We start from the raw sequence: 23396 nt of genomic DNA on the forward strand, positions 1-23396 counted from the left end.
ACTACTGACTTGCGACTCAGGGCATCCGCCACCACGTTGGCCTTACCCGGGTGGTAAAGAATCTCACAATCATAATCCTTCACCACATATAACCACCGATGCCGCCTCATGTTTAGATTCGGCTAATCCATGATGTACCTCAAACTCTTATGGTCCGTGTAAATGATACAATGAACCCCGTAGAGGTAATGCCGCCAAATCTTGAGGGCGAAACCAACAGTCCCCAACTCTAAATCGTGCGTCGGATAGTTAGCCTCGTGAGGCTTCAACTGCCTCGATGCATAAGCTATCACATGACCTCGCTACATAAATACTGATCCCATTCCTGTGATCAAAGCATCACAATAAACTACGAAGTCATCAACTCCCTCTGGCAAAGTCAAAATCGGTGCCTCACAAAACTGCTATTTGAGGGTCTCAAAGGCTACCTGCTGCTCAGGTCCCCAGTGGAATGTCCCTAACTTCTTGGTCAGTCGGGTCAGGGGAATGGTGATCTTGGAGAAATCCAAGATGAATCTCCGGTAATAACCCACTAGACCAAGAAAACTTTGCATCTCAGTTGGAGACCTCGGAACCTCCCACTGCATCACAACCTCTATCTTGGGCGGATCGACCAGAATACCCTTCTGGTTGAAAAGGTGCCCCAAAAACTGCACCTCGCACAAACAGAACTCACACTTGGAGAACTTTGTGAAAAGTCTCTCCCTCCTCAGTGTCTCCAACACCTCCCTTAGGTTCTCCTCATGCTGCTCCTGAGTCTTGGAGTAAACCAAGATGTCATCAATGAAGACCATTATGGACCGATCCAACATTGATCTGTACACATGGTTCATGAGGTCCATGAAAGCGGATGGAGCATTAGTGAGCTCAAACGGCATCACCACAAACTCATAATGACCATAACGAGTCCTAAAAGTTATCTTCTACACATCCTCGTCCCTGACTCACATCTGGTGATAACCCAATCACAGATCAATCTTGGAGAACCAGGATGCACCCTGTAGCTGGTCAAACAAATCATCAATCATCAGGAGGGGGTAACAGTTCTTCACCGTTACCTTATTCAATTCCAGGTAGTCTATAGACATACGATGTGACCCATCCTTCTTCACAAACAGGACCAGGGCTCCCCATGGCGAACTACTTGGCCTGATAAATCCCTTGTCTAGCAGCTTTTGCAGCTATGTAGACAACTCCTGCATCTTGGGAGGTGCCAACTGATATGGTGCCTTGGCTATTCGAGCTGCACTAGGGACTAGGTCAATCCTAAACTCGACTTGTCTCTCCAGAGGTATCCCAGGAAAATGCTCTGGAAATACATCTAGGTTCTCTCGCACTACTGGTGCATCATCCATTGTCGTTTTACCCTTGTCTCAAGTATCCCTAACATACGTGACGTAACCTGTGAAACCCTGTTGTAGGTAGCGCCTCGCTCTCGCTGATAAACACAAAGTCGGTCCACCCTGCGACCTCTCGCCCTCAATCACTAACCCTCCCCAACTAGGAGTCCGAACCCTCAGTAGATGATTCTCGCAGTCAATCACTACCCCATTGGTGCTCAGCCAATCCATACAAACTATAACCTTATTCCCTCGTAGAGGAATTGGGATTAGATCCACAGAAAACTGCTTGTCGAACAACTACAGTGTACATCCTCGGTGAACCTTCGCAACCCTGACAGTCCTATCATCTGCTATCTCTACATCAAGTGGGCAATCCAACTCCCAGGAGCCACTGTGAATCGCTTGCTGAGCGCGAGCGATACAAAAGGTCGGGTGGCACCTAAATCAAACGGTACCAAGGTTGATATACCGTTCACTAAGAACGATCCTATAACAAAACACATAAACATAAGCAATAATCAGTATAAATAAGGAGATAAGGAGAAGATACATACTCGTCACCACGTCGAGAGCTGCTCGTGCCACCTCTGCTGTCAACTAAAAGACCATTCTCCTCACCACAGGCGCCTCTCCCCAGCTCTGACGGCCATCCGTAATCCTCAAAGTAGCAGGAGCGGGTGCTACCACCTGCCCTGCCACTGTCAAACTCGGGCACTGGGACCGCTTGTGTCCCCTCTGGTTGCACTAAAAGCAAATCAGGTCTGATACTCTGGTGGTGGTGGTAGTAGCTGTACAATCTCTACTCATATGTCCAGTCTGGCCGCACTTAAAGCAGCCTAAACTCCCTGCCTTGCACGTCGCATTGTACATCTTGTTGTAATTTCCACAATGGCTGTGGCCCTACTGAATCCTAGGTCTGTGATTTGACACCTTGGGCTTCTTGCCTGCACTCCCTGTCTGAACCCCTCGGGTTTCCTCTTCCTCTCCATCTCTAAATCCAACTCTCTCTTTCTCTCTCTCTCTCTCTCTCTCTCTCTCTCTCTCTCTCTCTCTCTCTCTCTTTCTCTCTCTCTCTCTCGCCCTAGCAATCATGTCCTCCAGCGTCTTGCAGCTGGAGCAGCTCACAAACTAGCGGATATCACTGCACAACATCTCATGATATCGAGCCATTTTCATCTCTCGTCTGCCACGTACTGCAGAACGAGAAGGGTCGTCTCTGAGAGAACAAAATAGATCTACTGTGCAGGGACAAGGTTTTAAAACTCAAACCTTGAATAAATGCTTAAGATCAATGTCTACTTGCTAATCAATGTTATAGTCAAACCTGGATAGACAAGTCAAGTCTGTTAATGTATATATTCAACAAATAATCAAGTAATAAATGAGGAATGAGAATAAATGATCAAGGTAAAGCTAATAAATGAAGAACAAAAATAATTTTTGAAAGAGAGTTAAAATATCTTAGTAAAATGCCAAAAGTGAGTGAATGATTTATCTCATAATATTACATTGTGACAACCCGAAATTTCTATTCTGTACGAACATATCAAATCAATAGAAGTAAGAACAGTTGCTGTTAATTTTCAGACTTTTTGGAATAAGTTTGAGTATATTAGGATTAACACTTTAGGAGATATCAGGAGAGAGGATGTTGTAGAGTATTTTGTTCATCTTAAAAGTTTCAAAACTCCAAGAGTTTGGAGTTTAAGGCTCAAATGATATTTTTGGACCAAAAACTCCATGGACTATATAAAGGGCACTTAGCCATTGTTGTTCATTTCTTCCATTTTCAACTAGAGAAAAGCCCGAATTCTCTCCCAAGGATCTTCAATCTTTTGCCCCAAATTGTAAGTACTTCTACCCTAGAGTGTTTTAAAGCTTACTACATGTTTAGATATCATAGAAATCACTCAAGAATCACAAGCAAAGGAGCTTACGGTCCAAGATCTTCTTGGACCGTAAACTCTATTTTGGGTGCCAAAGTGCCCCCAACTCTTCCCTTATGCTTAGAAACTAGTGTGGAACCCTTCCTTGATGGTTTTAACACATGAAAAGCACCATAAAACCCCATTTATGTGTGTTTACGGTTTGGGGATCTCCCAAAACCATAAACACCCCATAGTGTGTATAAATGACCCATATTCCTTCCTTATGCCTTGAATCAAGCCTAGAATTTTACCTTAATGTGTTAAGGAATTAAAAACATCAAAATACCATCATCCATGGGGGTTTATGACCGTAAAACCAATAGGAAATGGTCTTTGGACCGTAAACTCCAATTAGGAGTGAATTGGTTCCCTAACTTCTTCCGTAGGCTTATACTTCAAGTAGAAAAGCTTCTAGCGACTTTTAAGACTTCAAACCAACAAATGGTCAAAATTGTATGAGCTTACGGCCATAAAATCAAGGGTTTACGACCGTAAACTCTTTTGGTTGTGACCACAATACCGTAAACTCCCTAATGGAGTTTTCCTTAAACCCCAAGCACACTAGCCTTTCCCTACAACACTTAGATGCAATCCTTGAGACTTATAACACTTGTATAAGGTGTTTAGCATGTCCTAGGGTGTTTTAACTTTGTTTATTATTTTTTTAAAGACTAATTGGATAAATATATGTGATATTATGTGTTAACTAGGATCATAGAGTGTGTTCAAGTCTTCACTTGACACCTAGCAATCCTACATCTTCAGTTCATCCAAACCACCAACTACAGGTGAGTTCATACCCATTGAATTAACCTTTAAGTGTTTTTAAACATTTATAAATGCTTTATGGGTGGGAATACAAGTTGAATCATGTTTAGTTATTATATCAATCACATGTGATTAATAATTAACATGCAAATGGCTGTACTTTACGTTAACTGTTTTACCAACCAGATTTCTTCAAATGTTTATCTTAAACGTTTTTAGGTGTTTAAAACACTTCATTAAAATGTTTATTAAACACTGTATGTTCATTTCAAAACCGTGATACATTTGTGTTTCAAACAAAGGTCCGTTTATACTTAAACTGTTTTGTCAAACAAATACTTTCAAACCGTTTTATAAACTGGCATCAAGTCGATCTTTTCTTAGGTATTAATCTTTTTCAAAGGTTTTATAAAACTCCTTATATGCTTTTATATTGTCAATTGCATGCCTGTATATGTATAGTTATAGAAATAATGTTGAAAGGACTTAGGAAGGCTAACCCGCTTTATTTCCTTTTCGCCGTTGGGATGTGGTCTGGTAGGGTATCGGGTATCCGTCCGAAGGTCGTTTAACTATCAGTTATATATCATGTATACATATAGAGACATAAATGTTTTCCTCAATCAGTTCATTACCTTTGGTAGCAAAGGCATATTTCAGGTTATACACATACATGGTTAGTAACTATTATAGGTATAGTTAGGAGATACCACTTACCATTCCAAGTACAGGGAATCACACAAGAGTCAGTTCATTCATGAGTCTATACTATTACATTACATGTTACATGAGTATGTTTACATAGATACGCTTATATGAATACGATTACATAGATACGCTTACATGAATACGTTTACATAGATACGCTTACATGAGTACGTTTACATAGATACGCTTACATGAGTACGTTTACATGGATACTTTTATACGAATACTTTTACGTAAATGTTATATGATAAGTTACTATTACATATTATATGTGTAGATACTGTTATATAATTCTCCTTCTTATCTTTATTTTGTGATGCAATCACATAATCGACGAGATAGATTGGACTTTATATCCTTGTTCCAAAGGATACTTTGCGGTACTAACCATTCCTAGAACCTATGTTAGCTACAGAGGTAAATGCACGTCTACGGATGTCTTCAGTTGATACCATTATAGGTATACTTTAAGGGACTAACTATTCCTACACCCAACTGTTAGCTATAGAGGTAAATGCACATCTACGGATGTCTTAAGTTAAAACTGTTAGTTATCCTAATACAAAAGGATAATACTTAAGTTATTTATATTATTATTACCTTTATCTTGTGAGTCATTCACATAACCGATGAGGTGAATCATATTTGTGTATCCTAGTTTCCAAAGGATACAATTTCTTATATTGATAATAATAGTCGTACAGTTAGGTCTTGGTAGAAGACTACTTTCAAAACATTCGGGTCTTGGTAGAAGGCTACTCTCAAAACAGTTAGGTCTTGGTAAAAGAGTACTTTCAAAACAGTCGGGTCTTAGTAGAAGGCTACTCTCAAAACAGTTAGGTCTTAGTAGAAGACTACTTTCAAAACAGTCGGGTCTTGGTAGAAGGCTACTTTCAAAACAGTTAGGTCCTGGTAGAAGATTTCATCTATACTAACAGGAATCATAGGGATTACTAGGGTTTATCAAACGCTTTCAATTACTTACAAACATTTCCACACTTATACGAACTTTCTTTGAAAACAATGTTAAGACTTTCATTACAAGTTTTGCAAATCAAAGACACATTAATGATTATGAATTCACCAGCTTTTTGGTTGATACTCGCTTTCAAAATAACTTGTATTCTCAGGTCACAAATAGACAGGTACGACGACCAGGTTTTGTGAAGACGGAGCAGTCAGGACTCGTCTTTTATTTTGATTATTCATTATGTTGTCTTATATTGTGAAAGAACACACTTGTAATTAAAATTATACTATTAATGCAATCGATGATGTTGTTGCTTGTTTACTACTTTAGATCGTTGTGATACATTACATGACGTCCTCCGCCCCAGAACGTTTCTGCCGTTCTCGGTTTTGGGGTGTGACATGCATTGAATGCTCCTTTAAATAGGAGTAAGTGAAACATGATACTAACAGAAAAACATACATAGGACTGCATAAAAGGAACAATTCTTACATTCTGATTCTCCAAGTTGACCAACATATTAAGTCCTATGAAATGTATAATCATGCAAAGAGACAAAAATAATTAATACAGAAAGAGACAAAACAGCTTCTCCGGATCACCACACATTCAGTACATGAATTCTATTCCTAAATGTCTTCACTCCTGAACTTCTGATCAACTTCTCTCCAAGTCTGAACAACTTTCGGACTACTCTTCACTTCGGAACATGATGCTGACTTTCGAATAATCACTTGGACTTAGGATTGCTAGAGGTTCACTTTCAGGTTCCAACAATCTCCCCCTAAGTGAACTTAGCAATCCATTCAATTATATAGCTTCTTCCTTGATGAAGGTGTAGGATCGGAACAACCATTCTCTGACTTCAATGTACTAGGTCAGTTGAGTTACAAACTTTTCTTTGACCGGTTCCGGAGCTTTAGACTTGGATGCATGAGAGATGTACTTCTGAAGGGCTTTGGTCGGAACTAAGTGTTTGTCAAGGACATGAAAAAGTCCTTGTTGGTCTTCCTAGTTCTGTAGATAAACCCTAGAATCGGGTCATCGATTGGACCATCTTGAAGCAATTCAACTTCCAGAAGAACAAAGGTGATCTTCACAACAAAGTCTTCAGTTCCGTATAGATGGGCTAGCTCATAGTCGCATCTGCAAAACTCTGCGACGTAGTCCTTGAGGAAGCTTAGAGCAGCATGGAAAGTACCCATGCCAGTATCATTGTTTTGGATTCCTCGGAAGTGAGAAGCCAGAGTCAGAATGTCATTCGGATTCATCGAAGGTAAGTCTGCATCAGTGACGGTTCGGTAAGATGGTTTGTTCCGGAAGACGTGAAATCAAAATAGTGGGCAGTTGAGTTCGAACTTCACTAGGAATTTTCTTGAAACTCCATAGACTTTGGTAATTCTTTTTCATGTTCATACTTTCTTCAAGGGTTGAGCATTCTTGGAGTAGAATGTTTCAAGCCTTTCTCGTTCCGTCCGGAGGATCACTTCCGGATCATCATTGGGGTGAAGAGGAGCAAACTTGATGTAATATTTGTTGTATGGAGAGAGAGGAAGATCGAGCTGTTTGGAGTCATTGGTGGGAACACATCATAATACATGAAAGGAACAATTTCATGATCACGAAGAATGCCTTCACGGCATAGAGGATATATCCCATGCATCAGATCAGGATTATCCTTGAGAGCTTGCATCCACATGCTGTCCTCTAGTGCCTTATTAATTTCATCCTGAGACCATCCTTGTTTTTGCTTGAGAGAATGTCCGAAGTGGAATGCTTGTTGTTCGGCAGTCATTAGCATTTTGCCTTTGTCTCTTTTCAATGCAGCCATGATGAACTGCATATTCTCATCTACAACATATTCCATAGTGGGGTTCGGAAGAGAGTCTTCCGGAATGTCATCAGGGATCCGGAGTGGAGAACCCTGGTTTATGGCAGCAATTTTTGGAGCCAGAATAGGTGGAAGCAATGAAGGAGTGGGTCGGAAGGCTTGAGCTGTGAGGAGTGAATTTGCTTTGGCCATTTGAATGGCCCTTTGAAGAGCGTCATGTAAAGAGGATGGCTAAGAAACTATGGACCATATCCTCTTTTCTTCCTCTGTAATCACCATTGGAAATAGCTTCTTCGGAGCCTCGGGACCAAGAACTCCTTTGGTGACATACTTCTCTTCATCTTCATCATCAGAGTTATTTCCTACAAGTCCAGACACAACATGGACTTCATCATCGCAATTCAAATCTTCATCTCAGAGTTAAAAAACCAAGGTAGGCTACCATGGTTGGCTAGGACCTTCTCCCCCTCTTGCATCGGTGGTTTTCGTAACCGGTTCAAGTACTAAAGAATCCTTTAAATCATCAAACTTGTAGAATACCTTCTGAAGGCATGTGTAGAGTTGACGAGTGAGGGCATCGTATGCTTCGGAAGTGGGAGCCCGACCAGCGAGATGATCTAACAGATGGCTGAGAACAACTAACATCTCATCAAACTTTTGATTCGAAACATCAATGATGTTCCAAGTAGATCGAAGTAGCTTGATGAGGACTTGTCGAATTATGAGGTTCATCTCATCCTTCTTCTTGATTTCCTTCTCCAGCCTTTGAATTTGCTTCTCATACAGAACATGGGTCTGCTTAATAAGATCGTTGCTAGCAGACACCAAGTCATCATGGACCTTCGGCATGGTGGTTATTGTTTCCAAGTAGTGCTCAACGGAGGCATCATACTTGGCCTCAACTTCCTCGATGGAGTGCTTGAGCCTAAGAGAAATGAGTTGATCTAACTGGGCTTCTGTTTCCACAACCGAAGGTTCGGACTGCTGGGATAAGGACTGAGGGATAGCATCGAGCTTGGAATCTAGTCCAAAAATCTTTTGATCCAGTTTGGTGTTGAGTTCTGTTACGGAAGATTCAATGGAAGAGACTTTCTTGATGGTGTCTGAGACATTCGTGTAATTATCAAAGAGAGCAAACGGATCGATATAATCACCAACAGAGGATCCGGTGTCGAAATTGGAATGCTGATGCTTTTCTTTGTGAGGCTTGGGATGAGTGGAAGCATCATCATGAAGCTTGTGAGTGGATTTGGAATCATGACGAGTAGAGGAGGAGGATCCAATGTCAAATGCAAACTTTGAAGAGGAAGGCTTCAAGTGGAATTGAATGGAAGAGACCATGGGGGCATCAGCAACATTGGCAGCATCGGTGGTCAGCAACACTTCTTTTGAAATCTCATCTTCTGAAGCTGAAGGATTGGAAGCTTGAGGAGGAGGCTATGGATTTCCTCCGGATGTAAACTCCAGATCAACCAACTCATCAGTAGGAGAGACGTAGAGCAGGTTGCATTGTATGGTTCTCTTCTTCATGGCAGTGAGAGTTGATTCCACTTCAGATCGGGTGAGCACTGGTTGCTTGGAGTGAGCCCTGTTAACATAGTCTTCCCACAAAGGGTTGTTAACACCTGGTCGTCCTATACCCATTCCGGGTATTAGACCAGTTGGGCATCCGAAGTTGGAGGGACAACTCCAGCTTCAAAATGCTTAGGGTCCGGAATAGGGGTTCCGGAGTGTGTGCGTGTAAAATAGAGTGGGATATTAAAAGTGACTTGTGGGTGTGTTCCAAGGGGTGCAAGGAACTATGGTCAACACCGAAATCACCTTTTTGGGAAGGTGAGGGTGGATTATATGGAGACTCCTTGTGTGTGTGCTTGTGATGTTGAAACATTGAGGGGTACCTCATATCAGTGGGCAGGAAGGGTGTTCGGACGGCCAAAATCAGCCTGAATGTCATTAGCATCTTCCTCTAGAGAGGAAGAGCCGACTTTTGTTCTCTTTTGAGGCTTTGAATTAGTAGGGGAAGTTTTCCGCTTGGCGGACTTCTTCGTCTTTCTTGGTCCGGAAGATGTTGGTTTGGCCACTTCTGAAATGGGCTCAATGGAGATTTGGGCAGACTGTGTTGGGTCGAACACAGTCGAAGTCTCCAAATGTTTTTTCAAATTAAGAGAGTCGGAAGGAATAATGTCCAACATATGTTGTGGTAACCTCCGGACAGGATCAAAAGAAGATTGGTCCGGAATTCTATAGGACTTAACAGTTTTGAAGGATATGCATACATCCAGAGGAATTGCAGCACAAGGAAGTGGTTCAGAAAGCTCTTTGAAGAGTTGTTGTAGAGTCAGAGCCCAAAACCTAGGACTTGAGATTTCATTCTCCTTTTTTTTGATGGCAAACTTGCAGAAGTCTTGCCATAGTACCTCCGAAATATCAGCAACATTATCACGGTCAGATTAAATGTTGTAAACAACATAGATCTAGTCCTTGCTAAGCGTATCTGTACCTCCATGCTTTCCAGATATCCCTTTAATGATCAGATGCATCAACACGGTCCAGAGTCAGGAAATGGTTGATTTCTTGAAGTCTTTCGCCTTGTAGTCCTGATTGTACCCAATATGATTCAAGACCATTTGGAATTCCTCAAAAGTTGGTTCTTGAATAGTGAAGCCCTTGGGGTTTTCTTTAACACCTATCGCCTTTGAGAAGGTGGATTTGTAAATTGGAACTATGCGATCACCAATGATTTTGGTTTCTAGAACACCATCTTCTTCCTTGATTCTAGTGAAAGCCCTGTGGAGATGATGAAGTGGAAGAGGTGGTCCAGGGACTTTAGTGAGAGGGATGGAGATGGGATGGTTGGCGATGAACTCAATCATAACTCTAATGGATTCAACGTAATCCATAGGGTTTTAGTGAGAATAATTGTGTTGTATCCCTGAGAAAGGGTTCAGGTGATGTTGAAGACGATGATCCCTTTAAAGGTTTCTTCTTTGCAACTGACTTCCTTGGAGTGGAGGCAGTTGGTGCATTTTTCTATTGAGAAGATTGGGAAGCCATTGTTGCAGAAAGATGAGAGCTTGAAGAAAACGATGAACACATAGAGAATTCGAGGGTTTAAGGAGGTTTGGGCGCGTAAAGAGGTAAAAGGGGTTTTCGATGGGATGGTTACGTTTGAAGATGTGCAGTCGTGGCACGAAAATTAAGGAAGATTGGATAAGGATCCTTACAACGTAATCGTTGTGTAGGGTTTCAAAGCACTCCATGGATGATGGCAATGGGCCCCTTTGATGAATTCTAGGTTAAAAGCCCAAGACTTGTCTTTTCCCTATAAATAGTCATGTATTATTCACAATTAGGGTTAAGAGTGAGGCAAAATGTAGCCGCCACGTGAGGTTTCTTATGTAGTGTTAGATTCTTTAGTCTATGCTTTAAGTGTAATTTATTCCTCTTGTTTGAATAAATCGAGTGATCATTCGACATAATCTTCATATTTGTGTTTGTTCTTATTTTCCGCATCTTGTTCATCAAATCTCAATTAGGGTTTCAATCCTAACAAGTGGTATCAGAGCAGGTCTTTGAAGATCTATTGATTTTTGAAGTATCGGTTCTTGATTTGGTGATTTTCTGCACATATATCGAAGATTATTGGTGTTTTGGCGGTATGGAATCAAAATTGTGTTCACTCATCTACTGTTCATCTGGTATTATTCAATCTGATTCGTTCTTTTGATCATATTTTTTCATATTGGATCTGTTTGCTCGCTTAATCCAAGAATCAATCGATTTTAGTTATTTGTTTTGACCTAATTGGATCCATGCTTATAATTTTTTTTTCGTCGCTCAAAATCCTGGCCATTCCACTGTTCATGATCCGCATATCCAATTTTATCTCAAGATCTGTATGCGTCACTTGCAATTGATTTCATTCATTCAGTATTCGATTCTAAATCTACAATTGATGATTTTTTGTTAGTCGTATGAGGTTAATGGTTTCAACGTGTGAACATCAATTCTCAAGAATCGATTTTTGTTTGTCTTAATCCAAGATCTTGTTTTTCATCAATTTTCTCGTTCCTACTCTTATCGTCAATTTGATTTCATGATTATTAATTTGATTCATGTCGAACTTGGAAATTGCTGATGATCCTTGAGTGAAATCGATCTTTGGAGAATCGATTTTATGTTTGTTGAATGCAATTTTTGGAGTCATATGATGAACTGTGTTGAATCTCAATTTGAATGGTCAAACAGAAAAGTCAAAAATTGGAATTATAGATTTGTGAACAGTGCTCTCATCTATGAGTGTAATCGGATATGAAGGCTGTATCGGAATGAATCGATTTGCAATGATAGTCGGATTCTCTGTTGTTTATCGTGATTCTGAGTTTGGTATTCACTGTGTTTGGAATTGATATGAAGTCAAGTTCGCAATTGCTAAATGGGTCTTGCGATTAGTGCTTAAAACAATTGGAACAAATGAAATTGGATTTACAATAGGAAGTGTGATGTTCAGAGTGAATGGAATCGAGATTGGAACTTATCAGAATGATTTGAGCAAACGTTCTTGGTGGTCAATGTAAAATTCAAAATTGGTTTGAAAAGTCCCTACCTGCGAACGTTCGGTGATTGAAATTCCCGGATTCCCAACTCACAGATGGACCTTGTGCTCGGAACGAAAGTCTACACGGAGTTATGGTTATTTTAATCGTCCGTCAAAATGAGAGTTGTTGGATTCGTGTTCTTCAAATACGAAAATGAGTTGTAACAGACGTTAAATTGGGAAAGATGACTCATGTTATATTTTTGGTCCCTGCAACTTCAGTGATTTGACACTTTTGGTCCCCGATGTTTACATAGCTTGGTGATTATGGACCATTTCCAAAAAAATGTTACAATTAAAGGGGGATATTGATGCAGAATTACCATTCCAGCCCCTGTCTTTCAGCAAGTGACAGTTTCTGCCCAATATTTAGAAAAGCTTACAAATTTGAGGGCTGGTGAACAATTTTGAATTTTTTTAACGCACAATTTTTTGGAGAACAGCAAAATAATGATTCCATCAAGTCTTGGCGGTTCGGAAAGTTATTTTTTGTGATAACGTCAAAATTTTCACGACTTTTTCGGGTCTTATACTTCATTGTGTATATCATTTTGTCGCGGGGGAGCTTAGTAAATTTTTTATCCATTCAAGATCATTCTCATGACCATTTGAAGGCTTTATAATCATGTTTTTGATTATAAATCGGGGGAGAATTTGGTATGGTCATTCGAAATTGGATTTGTAACTTTTCAAATTTGAAGATTTTTGATAAAGCTTGTGGTATAATTATGAAGGTAGCTTTTACAGCAGAAGTTCTTCATCGAGCTCTGCTAAAGCTTTTATAGAGAAGTATCCTTTACAGCGGAAGTTCTTTATCGAGCTCTGCTAAGGACTTGTTATATCTTCGACTTCTTGTATTTTCTCGATCAAGTGGCGTTACGAATCTTAAAGTTTGGGTTGTTACATGATTTTTTTGATGGCTTATATCATTAACTTATTTAAAGATCATTGTGACTTTGAGGGGGAGCTCTTCAAAGACAAGAAGTGATTTGGTTTCTTTGTTCTGAAATGGGTTTTTATGGCGGGTTTGGTTTTCACGAAGATTCTTTGGGATTACATTAGAAAATGAAGTTTAAAGACATTACTTCAGTGCTTGATTTATATATCCTAGAGCCCGTGTATGAAGACTAGTGAAGAATCAAGATTCGTGGATTGCTTCATATATTCTTCGTTGCAGATCTTTTTATTTGCTAGATGCTTGTTTTGGAAGTTAAAGCATTGTCATCCATTCCATACTTTGAGGGGGAGATTGTAGGGTTTCAAAGCACTCCATGGATGATGGCAATGGGCCCCTTTGATGAATTCTAGGTTAAAAGCCCAAGACTTGTCTTTTCCCTATATATAGTCATGTATTATTCACAATTAGGGTTAAGAGTGAGGCAAAATGTAGCCGCCACGTGAGGTTTCTTATGTAGTGTTAGATTCTTTAGTCTATGCTTTAAGTGTAATTTATTCTTCTTGTTTGAATAAATCGAGTGATCATTCGACATAATCTTCATATTTGTGTTTGTTCTTATTTTCCGCATCTTGTTCATCAAATCTCAATTAGGGTTTCAATCCTAACAAGTGGTATCAGAGCAGGTCTTTGAAGATCTATTGATTTTTGAAGTATCGGTTCTTGATTTGGTGATTTTCTGCACATATATCGAAGATTATTGGTGTTTTGGCGGTATGGAATCAAAATTGTGTTCACTCATCTACTGTTCATCTGGTATTATTCAATCTGATTCGTTCTTTTGATCATATTTTTTCATATTGGATCTGTTTGCTCGCTTAATCCAAGAATCAATCGATTTTAGTTATTTGTTTTGACCTAATTGGATCCATGCTTATAATTTTTTTTTCGTCGCTCAAAATCCTGGCCATTCCACTGTTCATGATCCGCATATCCAATTTTATCTCAAGATCTGTATGCGTCACTTGCAATTGATTTCATTCATTCAGTATTCGATTCTAAATCTACAATTGATGATTTTTTGTTAGTCGTATGAGGTTAATGGTTTCAACGTGTGAACATCAATTCTCAAGAATCGATTTTTGTTTGTCTTAATCCAAGATCTTGTTTTTCATCAATTTTCTCGTTCCTACTCTTATCGTCAATTTGATTTCATGATTATTAATTTGATTCATGTCGAACTTGGAAATTGCTGATGATCCTTGAGTGAAATCGATCTTTGGAGAATCGATTTTATGTTTGTTGAATGCAATTTTTGGAGTCATATGATGAACTGTGTTGAATCTCAATTTGAATGGTCAAACAGAAAAGTCAAAAATTGGAATTATAGATTTGTGAACAGTGCTCTCATCTATGAGTGTAATCGGATATGAAGGCTGTATCGGAATGAATCAATTTGCTATGATAGTCGGATTCTCTGTTGTTTATCGTGATTCTGAGTTTGGTATTCACTGTGTTTGGAATTGATATGAAGTCAAGTTCGCAATTGCTAAATGGGTCTTGCGATTAGTGCTTAAAACAATTGGAACAAATGAAATTGGATTTACAATAGGAAGTGTGATGTTCAGAGTGAATGGAATCGAGATTGGAACTTATCAGAATGATTTGAGCAAACGTTCTTGGTGGTCAATGTAAAATTCAAAATTGGTTTGAAAAGTCCCTACCTGCGAACGTTCGGTGATTGAAATTCCCGGATTCCCAACTCACAGATGGACCTTGTGCTCGGAACGAAAGTCTACACGGAGTTATGGTTCTTTTAATCGTCCGTCAAAATGAGAGTTGTTGGATTCGTGTTCTTCAAATACGAAAATGAGTTGTAACAGACGTTAAATTGGGAAAGATGACTCATGTTATATTTTTGGTCCCTGCAACTTCAGTGATTTGACACTTTTGGTCCCCGATGTTTACATAGCTTGGTGATTATGGACCATTTCCAAAAAAACGTTACAATTAAAGGGGGATATTGATGCAGAATTACCATTCCAGCCCCTGTCTTTCAGCAAGTGACAGTTTCTGCCCAATATTTAGAAAAACTTACAAATTTGAGGGCTGGTGAACAATTTTGAATTTTTTTAACGCACAATTTTTTGGAGAACAGCAAAATAATGATTCCATCAAGTCTTGGCGGTTCGGAAAGTTATTTTTCGTGATAACGTCAAATTTTTCACGACTTTTTCGGGTCTTATACTTCATTGTGTATATCATTTTGTCGCGGGGGAGCTTAGTAAATTTTTTATCCATTCAAGATCATTCTCATGACCATTTGAAGGCTTTATAATCATGTTTTTGATTATAAATCGGGGGAGAATTTGGTATGGTCATTCGAAATTGGATTTGTAACTTTTCAAATTTGAAGATTTTTGATAAAGCTTGTGGTATAGTTATGAAGGTAGCTTTTACAGCAGAAGTTCTTCATCGAGCTCTGCTAAAGCTTTTATAGAGAAGTATCCTTTACAGCGGAAGTTCTTTATCGAGCTCTGCTAAGGACTTGTTATATCTTCGACTTCTTGTATTTTCTCGATCAAGTGGCGTTACGAATCTTAAAGTTTGGGTTGTTACATGATTTTTTTGATGGCTTATATCATTAGCTTATTTAAAGATCATTGTGACTTTGAGGGGGAGCTCTTCAAAGACAAGAAGTGATTTGGTTTCTTTGTTCTGAAATGGGTTTTTGTGGCGGGTTTGGTTTTCATGAAGATTCTTTGGGATTACATTCGAAAATGAAGTTTAAAGACATTACTTCAGTGCTTGATTTATATATCCTAGAGCCCGTGTATGAAGACTAGTGAAGAATCAAGATTCGTGGATTGCTTCATATATTCCTCGTTGCAGATCTTTTTATTTGCTAGATGCTTGTTTTGGAAGTTAAAGCATTGTCATCCATTCCATACTTTGAGGGGGAGATTGTAGGGTTTCAAAGCACTCCATGGATGATGGCAATGGGCCCCTTTGATGAATTCTATGTTAAAAGCCCAAGACTTGTCTTTTCCCTATATATAGTCATGTATTATTCACAATTAGGGTTAAGAGTGAGGCAAAATGTAGCCGCCACGTGAGGTTTCTTATGTAGTGTTAGATTCTTTAGTCTATGCTTTAAGTGTAATTTATTCCTCTTGTTTGAATAAATCGAGTGATCATTCGACATAATCTTCATATTTGTGTTTGTTCTTATTTTCCGCATCTTGTTCATCAAATCTCAATTAGGGTTTCAATCCTAACAAGTGGTATCAGAGCAGGTCTTTGAAGATCTATTGATTTTTGAAGTATCGGTTCTTGATTTGGTGATTTTCTGCACATATATCGAAGATTATTGGTGTTTTGGCGGTATGGAATCAAAATTGTGTTCACTCATCTACTGTTCATCTGGTATTATTCAATCTGATTCGTTCTTTTGATCATATTTTTTCATATTGGATCTGTTTGCTCGCTTAATCCAAGAATCAATCGATTTTAGTTATTTGTTTTGACCTAATTGGATCCATGCTTATAATTTTTTTTTGTCGCTCAAAATCTTGGCCATTCCACTGTTCATGATCCGCATATCCAATTTATCTCAAGATCTGTATGCGTCACTTGCAATTGATTTCATTCATTCAGTATTCGATTCTAAATCTACAATTGATGATTTTTTGTTAGTCGTATGAGGTTAATGGTTTCAACGTGTGAACATCAATTCTCAAGAATCGATTTTTGTTTGTCTTAATCCAAGATCTTGTTTTTCATCAATTTTCTCGTTCCTACTCTTATCGTCAATTTGATTTCATGATTATTAATTTGATTCATGTCGAACTTGGAAATTGCTGATGATCCTTGAGTGAAATCGATCTTTGGAGAATGGATTTTATGTTTGTTGAATGCAATTTTTGGAGTCATATGATGAACTGTGTTGAATCTCAATTTGAATGGTCAAACAAAAAAGTCAAAAATTGGAATTATAGATTTGTGAACAGTGCTCTCATCTATGAGTGTAATCGGATATGAAGGCTGTATCGGAATGAATCGATTTGCTATGATAGTCGGATTCTCTGTTGTTTATCGTGATTCTGAGTTTGGTATTCACTGTGTTTGGAATTGATATGAAGTCAAGTTCGCAATCGCTAAATGGGTCTTGCGATTAGTGCTTAAAACAATTGGAACAAATGAAATTGGATTTACAATAGGAAGTGTGATGTTCAGAGTGAATGGAATCGAGATTGGAACTTATCAGAATGATTTGAGCAAACGTTCTTGGTGGTCAATGTAAAATTCAAAATTGGTTTGAAAAGTCCCTACCTGCGAACGTTCGGTGATTGAAATTCTCGGATTCCCAACTCACAGATGGACCTTGTGCTCGGAACGAAAGTCTACACGGAGTTATGGTTCTTTTAATCGTCCGTCAAAATGAGAGTTGTTGGATTCGTGTTCTTCAAATACGAAAATGAGTTGTAACAGACGTTAAATTGGGAAAGATGACTCATGTTATATTTTTGGTCCCTGCAACTTCAGTGATTTGACACTTTTGGTCCCCGATGTTTATATAGCTTGGTGATTATGGACCATTTCCAAAAAAAATGTTACAATTAAAGGGGGATATTGATGCAGAATTACCATTCCAGACCCTGTCTTTCAGCAAGTGACAGTTTCTGCCCAATATTTAGAAAAGCTTACAAATTTGAGGGCTGGTGAACAATTTTGAATTTTTTTAACGCACAATTTTTTGGAGAACAGCAAAATAATGATTCCATCAAGTCTTGGCGGTTCGGAAAGACATTTTTCGTGATAACGTCAAATTTTTCACGACTTTTTCGGGTCTTATACTTCATTGTGTATATCATTTTGTCGCGGGGGAGCTTAGTAAATTTTTTATCCATTCAAGATCATTCTCATGACCATTTGAAGGCTTTATAATCATGTTTTTGATTATAAATCGGGGGAGAATTTGGTATGGTCATTCGAAATTGGATTTGTAACTTTTCAAATTTGAAGATTTTTGATAAAGCTTGTGGTATAATTATGAAGGTAGCTTTTACAGCAGAAGTTCTTCATCGAGCTCTGCTAAAGCTTTTATAGAGAAGTATCCTTTACAGCGGAAGTTCTTTATCGAGCTCTGCTAAGGACTTGTTATATCTTCGACTTCTTGTATTTTCTCGATCAAGTGGCGTTACGAATCTTAAAGTTTGGGTTGTTACATGATTTTTTTGATGGCTTATATCATTAGCTTATTTAAAGATCATTGTGACTTGGAGGGGGAGCTCTTCAAAGACAAGAAGTGATTTGGTTTCTTTGTTCTGAAATGGGTTTTTATGGCGGGTTTGGTTTTCATGAAGATTCTTTGGGATTACATTCGAAAATGAAGTTTAAAGACATTACTTCAGTGCTTGATTTATAAATCCTAGAGCCCGTGTATGAAGACTATTGAAGAATCAAGATTCATGGATTGCTTCATATATTCCTCGTTGCAGATCTTTTTATTTGCTAGATGCTTGTTTTGGAAGTTAAAGCATTGTCATTCATTCCATACTTTGAGGGGGAGATTGTAGGGTTTCAAAGCACTCCATGGATGATGGCAATGGGCCCCTTTGATGAATTTTAGGTTAAAAGCCCAAGACTTGTCTTTTCCCTATATATAGTCATGTATTATTCACAATTAGGGTTAAGAGTGAGGCAAAATGTAGCCGCCACGTGAGGTTTCTTATGTAGTGTTAGATTCTTTAGTCTATGCTTTAAGTGTAATTTATTCCTCTTGTTTGAATAAATCGAGTGATCATTCGACATAATCTTCATATTTGTGTTTGTTCTTATTTTCCGCATCTTGTTCATCAAATCTCAATTAGGTTTTTAATCCTAACACGTTGCAACAAAAAAACGTTTTGCCTTATAAACCTTTGGAATTCCGGATGAGCGGTTTCGGATAGTGTAAGATCCGAAGGATAAAGAGTTGTGCTCCGGAATATGGTTGTTTTGAAAAATGGTTCGGAATGGGAAATAATTCAGAGAGAGTTTCAGTTAAGGAAAATTCGATTCCGAAGTAAAAAATTTAGTGCGATTCCGGAGCAAAAATTCTGAAATAATGATTTTCAATAATTTCCGGAATGAATTTGAAAAAGTTCCTGGAACATGATTTGGAAAGCATTCTGGAGTGAGATTTGAGAAAACTTCCGCAGTGAATTTTGAGATTCCGAAGTATAGAATGCAATACCTTTCCGGAGTGGAATTTCGGGATGCCATTGGAAGTATATTCCGAGATGAAAATTCGAGCACTATGACTATGTGAACTTTGAACAACAAATAATCAGGAGGAACTGTATAGCTTAAAACTCAAGTGATGGTCAGAAATAAAGACAAGTAAAATGATCCTATTTATTCCGAGAGAAAGTAGTTCTGAGATAAAAAAAAAGGTTTTTAAGATTGGAACTAATTTTCTTTCGAATACTTCTATCAAAGAAAACAAGTCTCTTGAAAGAACTAAGGATCTGGCATCATCATACCCATCTTTTGCAGAAAACCGTTGAATTTGGTTTCATCTAATACATTAGTGAAGACATCAGCAATCTCATCGTCATATGGAACAAAAATGAGTTCAATGTTACCATTTACAACATGATATTTTATGAAATGGTACCTTATATCAATGTGCTTAGTCATGGAGTGTTGAATTGGATTATGAGAACTTGCAATGACACTTTGAGAATCACAATAGATAGGAATATGTTGAAAGTGATAACCATAATCCAAGATTTGAGATTTCATCCACAAAACCTGAGATGTACAACTGGCAGCAACAATGTATTTGGCTTCGGCTGTATAGAATGCAATGCAGTTCAGTTTCTTGGATGACCAATTGACCAAAAAACCACCTAATAACTGACTAACACCTGAAGTGATTTTTCTATCATGTTGAACACCACCATAGTTAGAATCTGAATAGGCTTGAGGTATCGAAAAATTTGTTTCATAGCCAAGAGATGAGACATCTTTGGGTTGACTTGAAATCTGGCACACAAACATGTGGAAAACATGATATTCAGACGACTTGCTGTGAGATAGAGCAATGATCCAATCATTCCTCGGTACTTCTTTTCATCCACTGAAACACCTGAAGGGTCGGCAAAGATCTTGTGTCTGAAGCCCATTGGTACCTTGGCTGAGGCACATGTGTCCATTGAGTATTTTTTGAGGATTTCCAAAATGTACTTCTCTTGGTGAATGAAGATTCCTATGTTAGTCTGTTTGACTTGAAGGCCAAGAAAGAAGCTTAACTCCCGATTCATGCTCATTTGGAATCGATTAATCATTAATTTAGCAAAGTCAGCAACCATATATGAATCTGTAGATCTAAAAATGATGTCATCCACATAAATATGAACTAGCATGAGATGCTTTCCATTTGATCTTCAGAATAGGGTAGGATCTAGAATGCCTCTTTGGAAACCGGAGCGTTTGATAAAATCAGTGAGAGTCTCGTACCATGCCCGAGGAGCCTAGTTGAGTCCGTAGACTGCCTTCTGGAGTTTGTAACAATAGTTTGGAAAGGAGAGATTAACTAAATTGGGGGGATGTTGAAGGTATACTCCAATGTCAGTTTCAACATTAAGAAAAGCATTCTTAACATCTATTTGGTAAACTTTGAAGCATTTGTGAGCAGCATAAGCAAGAATGATTCGGATGGCTTCAAGACGTGCAACAGGAGCAAGGGTCTCATCTTAGTCGAGCCCTTCAATCTGTGTAAATCTTTTTTGCCACAAATCTTGCTTTATTTCGAATAATAACTCCTGCGTCATCTAGCTTGTTGTGAAATACCTATATTGTGCTAAAAATGGGATGATTCTGAGGAGGAGGAACGAGAGTCCAGACTTCATTTCGGTTAAATTCTCCCAATTGTTCTTGCATGACTGTAATCCAGTCAACATGCTCTAATGCTTCCTTGATAGATTTGGGTTCAACCATGGATATAAATGCTGAGAAATGACATTCATTTTGAATACTTGTAGCAGAACAAGTCTGTACACCAGCATTAGGGTTTCCGATTACTTGGTTCGGAGGATGATCCTTTGTCCAGACGTGTAACCTTGGGAGTTTCTTGTGCAGCAGTTGGTCCGATATCAACAATGGGATTGATTTTCTCCCCCTGAATAGTTTGAATATGAGGATGATGCTCCCCCTGAACTTTTGAATCGGAGAGGTTGACATCATCATCAGAAGGGAACTCAAAGAAATTTTCATTTTCATCAATGTTGATAGGGTTGGAGTTGTCGAAATCAGTAGCTGCATCTTGGAATCCATCCACATTTGATTCAAGAGAGGGATGAGCATTCTCCCCCTCAATATGAGAAGGTTGAAACAGTTCGGAATCAAATGGAGGGAGGCTTCGGATTGGACCAAAGACGTTTTGCGAGACAGGGGCTTCCAAAGGAGAGATAGGATTGGCGATTAGCCTTGTTCGAGATTCCGAATCAAGGGCTATTTTGCAAGGTCCAAAAAGAGCTTCAAAGTCAACTTCAAGAATTGTTTGCGGGTTCGAACATCCTGGAGGTGGAGCATCAAACTCCATAATGTGAGTTATAATATGGGTTGTGCCAGAATTTCGAACGAAGTTTTCATCGAAAGTAACATCAAAGCTTTCTTCCAGAACACGAGTTCTCCAGTTAAGAACTCTGTAAGCTTTTTATTTTGAGGAGTACCCGAGGAAGATGGCTCCATCAGCTTTAGGTTGGAACTTGGTAACCTGATCACGGTTGTTCTTGATGAAGCATCTGCATCTGAAAACATGCAGAAAAGAGATTGTTGGCTTCCGACCATTCATTTCTTCGTACGGTGTCATGTTGAGGCGTCGATTGATGATACTCTGATTTTGAGTGAAATAGGCAGTTGATACGGCTTTGGCCCAAAGGTAGAGTGGTTGATTTGCAAAGTTCAGCATGGATCGAGCAGCTTCAATGAGAGTTCTATTGTGTCTTTCGACTACATTGTTCTGTTGTGGAGTATAAGGAGCTGAGAAGTTGTGGTCAATTCCTTTTTTCTGTGAAGAACTTCTCAATGGTGGAATTAGTGAATTCGGATCCATTGTCACCTTGGATTCTCCTAACAGGGAGTTTAATAAGAACTTCTATTCATTTGATAAAATTGATGAGCTCTGAGGTTGTTTCAGATTTCAGCCTTATGAAGAAGACCCATGTGAACCTTGTAAAGTCATCAACAATCAAAAGAATGTATTTCTTATGATGAAGACTTTCTGCAATGGATGGTCCACAAAGATCAATGTGTAAAAGTTCCAATGGTTCCGAAATGGATTTTTCGATGATAACAGGATGACCCTTCTTCGATTGCTTACCACACTCATAAGCAGCATATAAATGATCATTTTTGAATTTGAGAAGAGGTAAACCTATCACCATTTCTCCGGATACGAGATCATTCACGTATCGAAAGTTTAGATGAGCGAACCTTCGGTGCCATAACCAACTGACGCCAGGAACAACTTTGGTGAGAAGGCAGAGCTGCGGTTTGCCAATAATCATGTTGATATCGAGCGGGTACATGTTCTTGTTGCGAAGCGACTTGATTAAACACTCTTTCCGATCTTCAGTCATTACATAGTTGTACTTTTTGCAAAATTCCACACGTCGATCTGAATCACTAAGCTGAGCTACACTTATCAAATTATGCTTTCGATCAGCTACATACGCCACATTAGAGATTGAGAAATTTCCATTGGTAAGAATTCCGTAACCACGAATTTGGGAGTTGGAGTTGTTGCCATATGTCACATAACCAACATTTGGAGAAAGCTTTAGATCTCGCAGAAAATCTTTTTGCCCTGTCATGTGCATGGAGCAAGCACTATCAATATACCATATTGTTTCTTGCTTCGAAGCACAAAGTGCCTACAAAATTAATGAGTAATGGAGTTTTTAGGCTTCGGATCAGACTTTGGGACATAGGTACAAACTTTGGACTTTGATTGTGACTTAGGAACAACTTTGTGTTTCCTAGTGGTACATTTTGAGTTGTTTGGAAACAAACAGAAGGTTAATGTCTTTTCATCTATCCAGTAGTCATATTCAATGATTTGAGGGTTGCAAACAGTCTTCTTCATACCTTTGACTTCCGGAGCATTGGAAACTATAGTAACCTCCAGAATTGTTGTTTCATCAATGAGAGATTTGACTTTCCACACAAGATTTTTCTTTTAAGATTTTGAAAAATTTGTTTTCTTTGCATTTGTGGATTTGCTTGATGACACATTGGTTTTTGAAAGATTGGGTTTAAAAATTGTGCCATCAGATTTAGCAATAAAAACAAATGAAACAGTCTGAG

At 38.7% G+C, this 23396-nt stretch overlaps 1 protein-coding gene across 1 annotated transcript; it reads right to left on the minus strand.

The window, feature by feature from the left end:
* Positions 1-21744: 21744 nt before the first annotated feature.
* LOC145064697 (uncharacterized) lies at positions 21745-22903 on the minus strand. Its single transcript, XM_079012096.1, has 2 exons — positions 22411-22903; positions 21745-22160 (listed from the first exon to the last, which is right to left on the minus strand). Exons 1-2 carry the CDS (start codon positions 22901-22903, stop codon positions 21745-21747), a joined length of 909 nt encoding a protein of 302 aa, XP_078868222.1.
* Positions 22904-23396: the final 493 nt, after the last annotated feature.

This window comes from Lactuca serriola, chromosome 7 (assembly GCF_051521515.1).
Source record: "Lactuca serriola cultivar US96UC23 chromosome 7, Lser_US96UC23_V15, whole genome shotgun sequence".
Lineage (NCBI taxonomy): Eukaryota > Viridiplantae > Streptophyta > Magnoliopsida > Asterales > Asteraceae > Lactuca > Lactuca serriola.

What these genes read in the sequence shown, in the direction of transcription:
- LOC145064697 (XM_079012096.1), bottom strand. Translation starts at nt 22,903, where the DNA reads ATGACAGGGCAAAAAGATTTTCTGCGAGATCTAAAGCTTTCTCCAAAT. An exon ending in ATATGCTGCTTATGAGTGTG is followed by an intron (nt 22,161 to 22,410) that starts GTAAGCAATCGA and finishes ACTCCCTGTTAG; the next exon opens with GAGAATCCAAGGTGACAATG.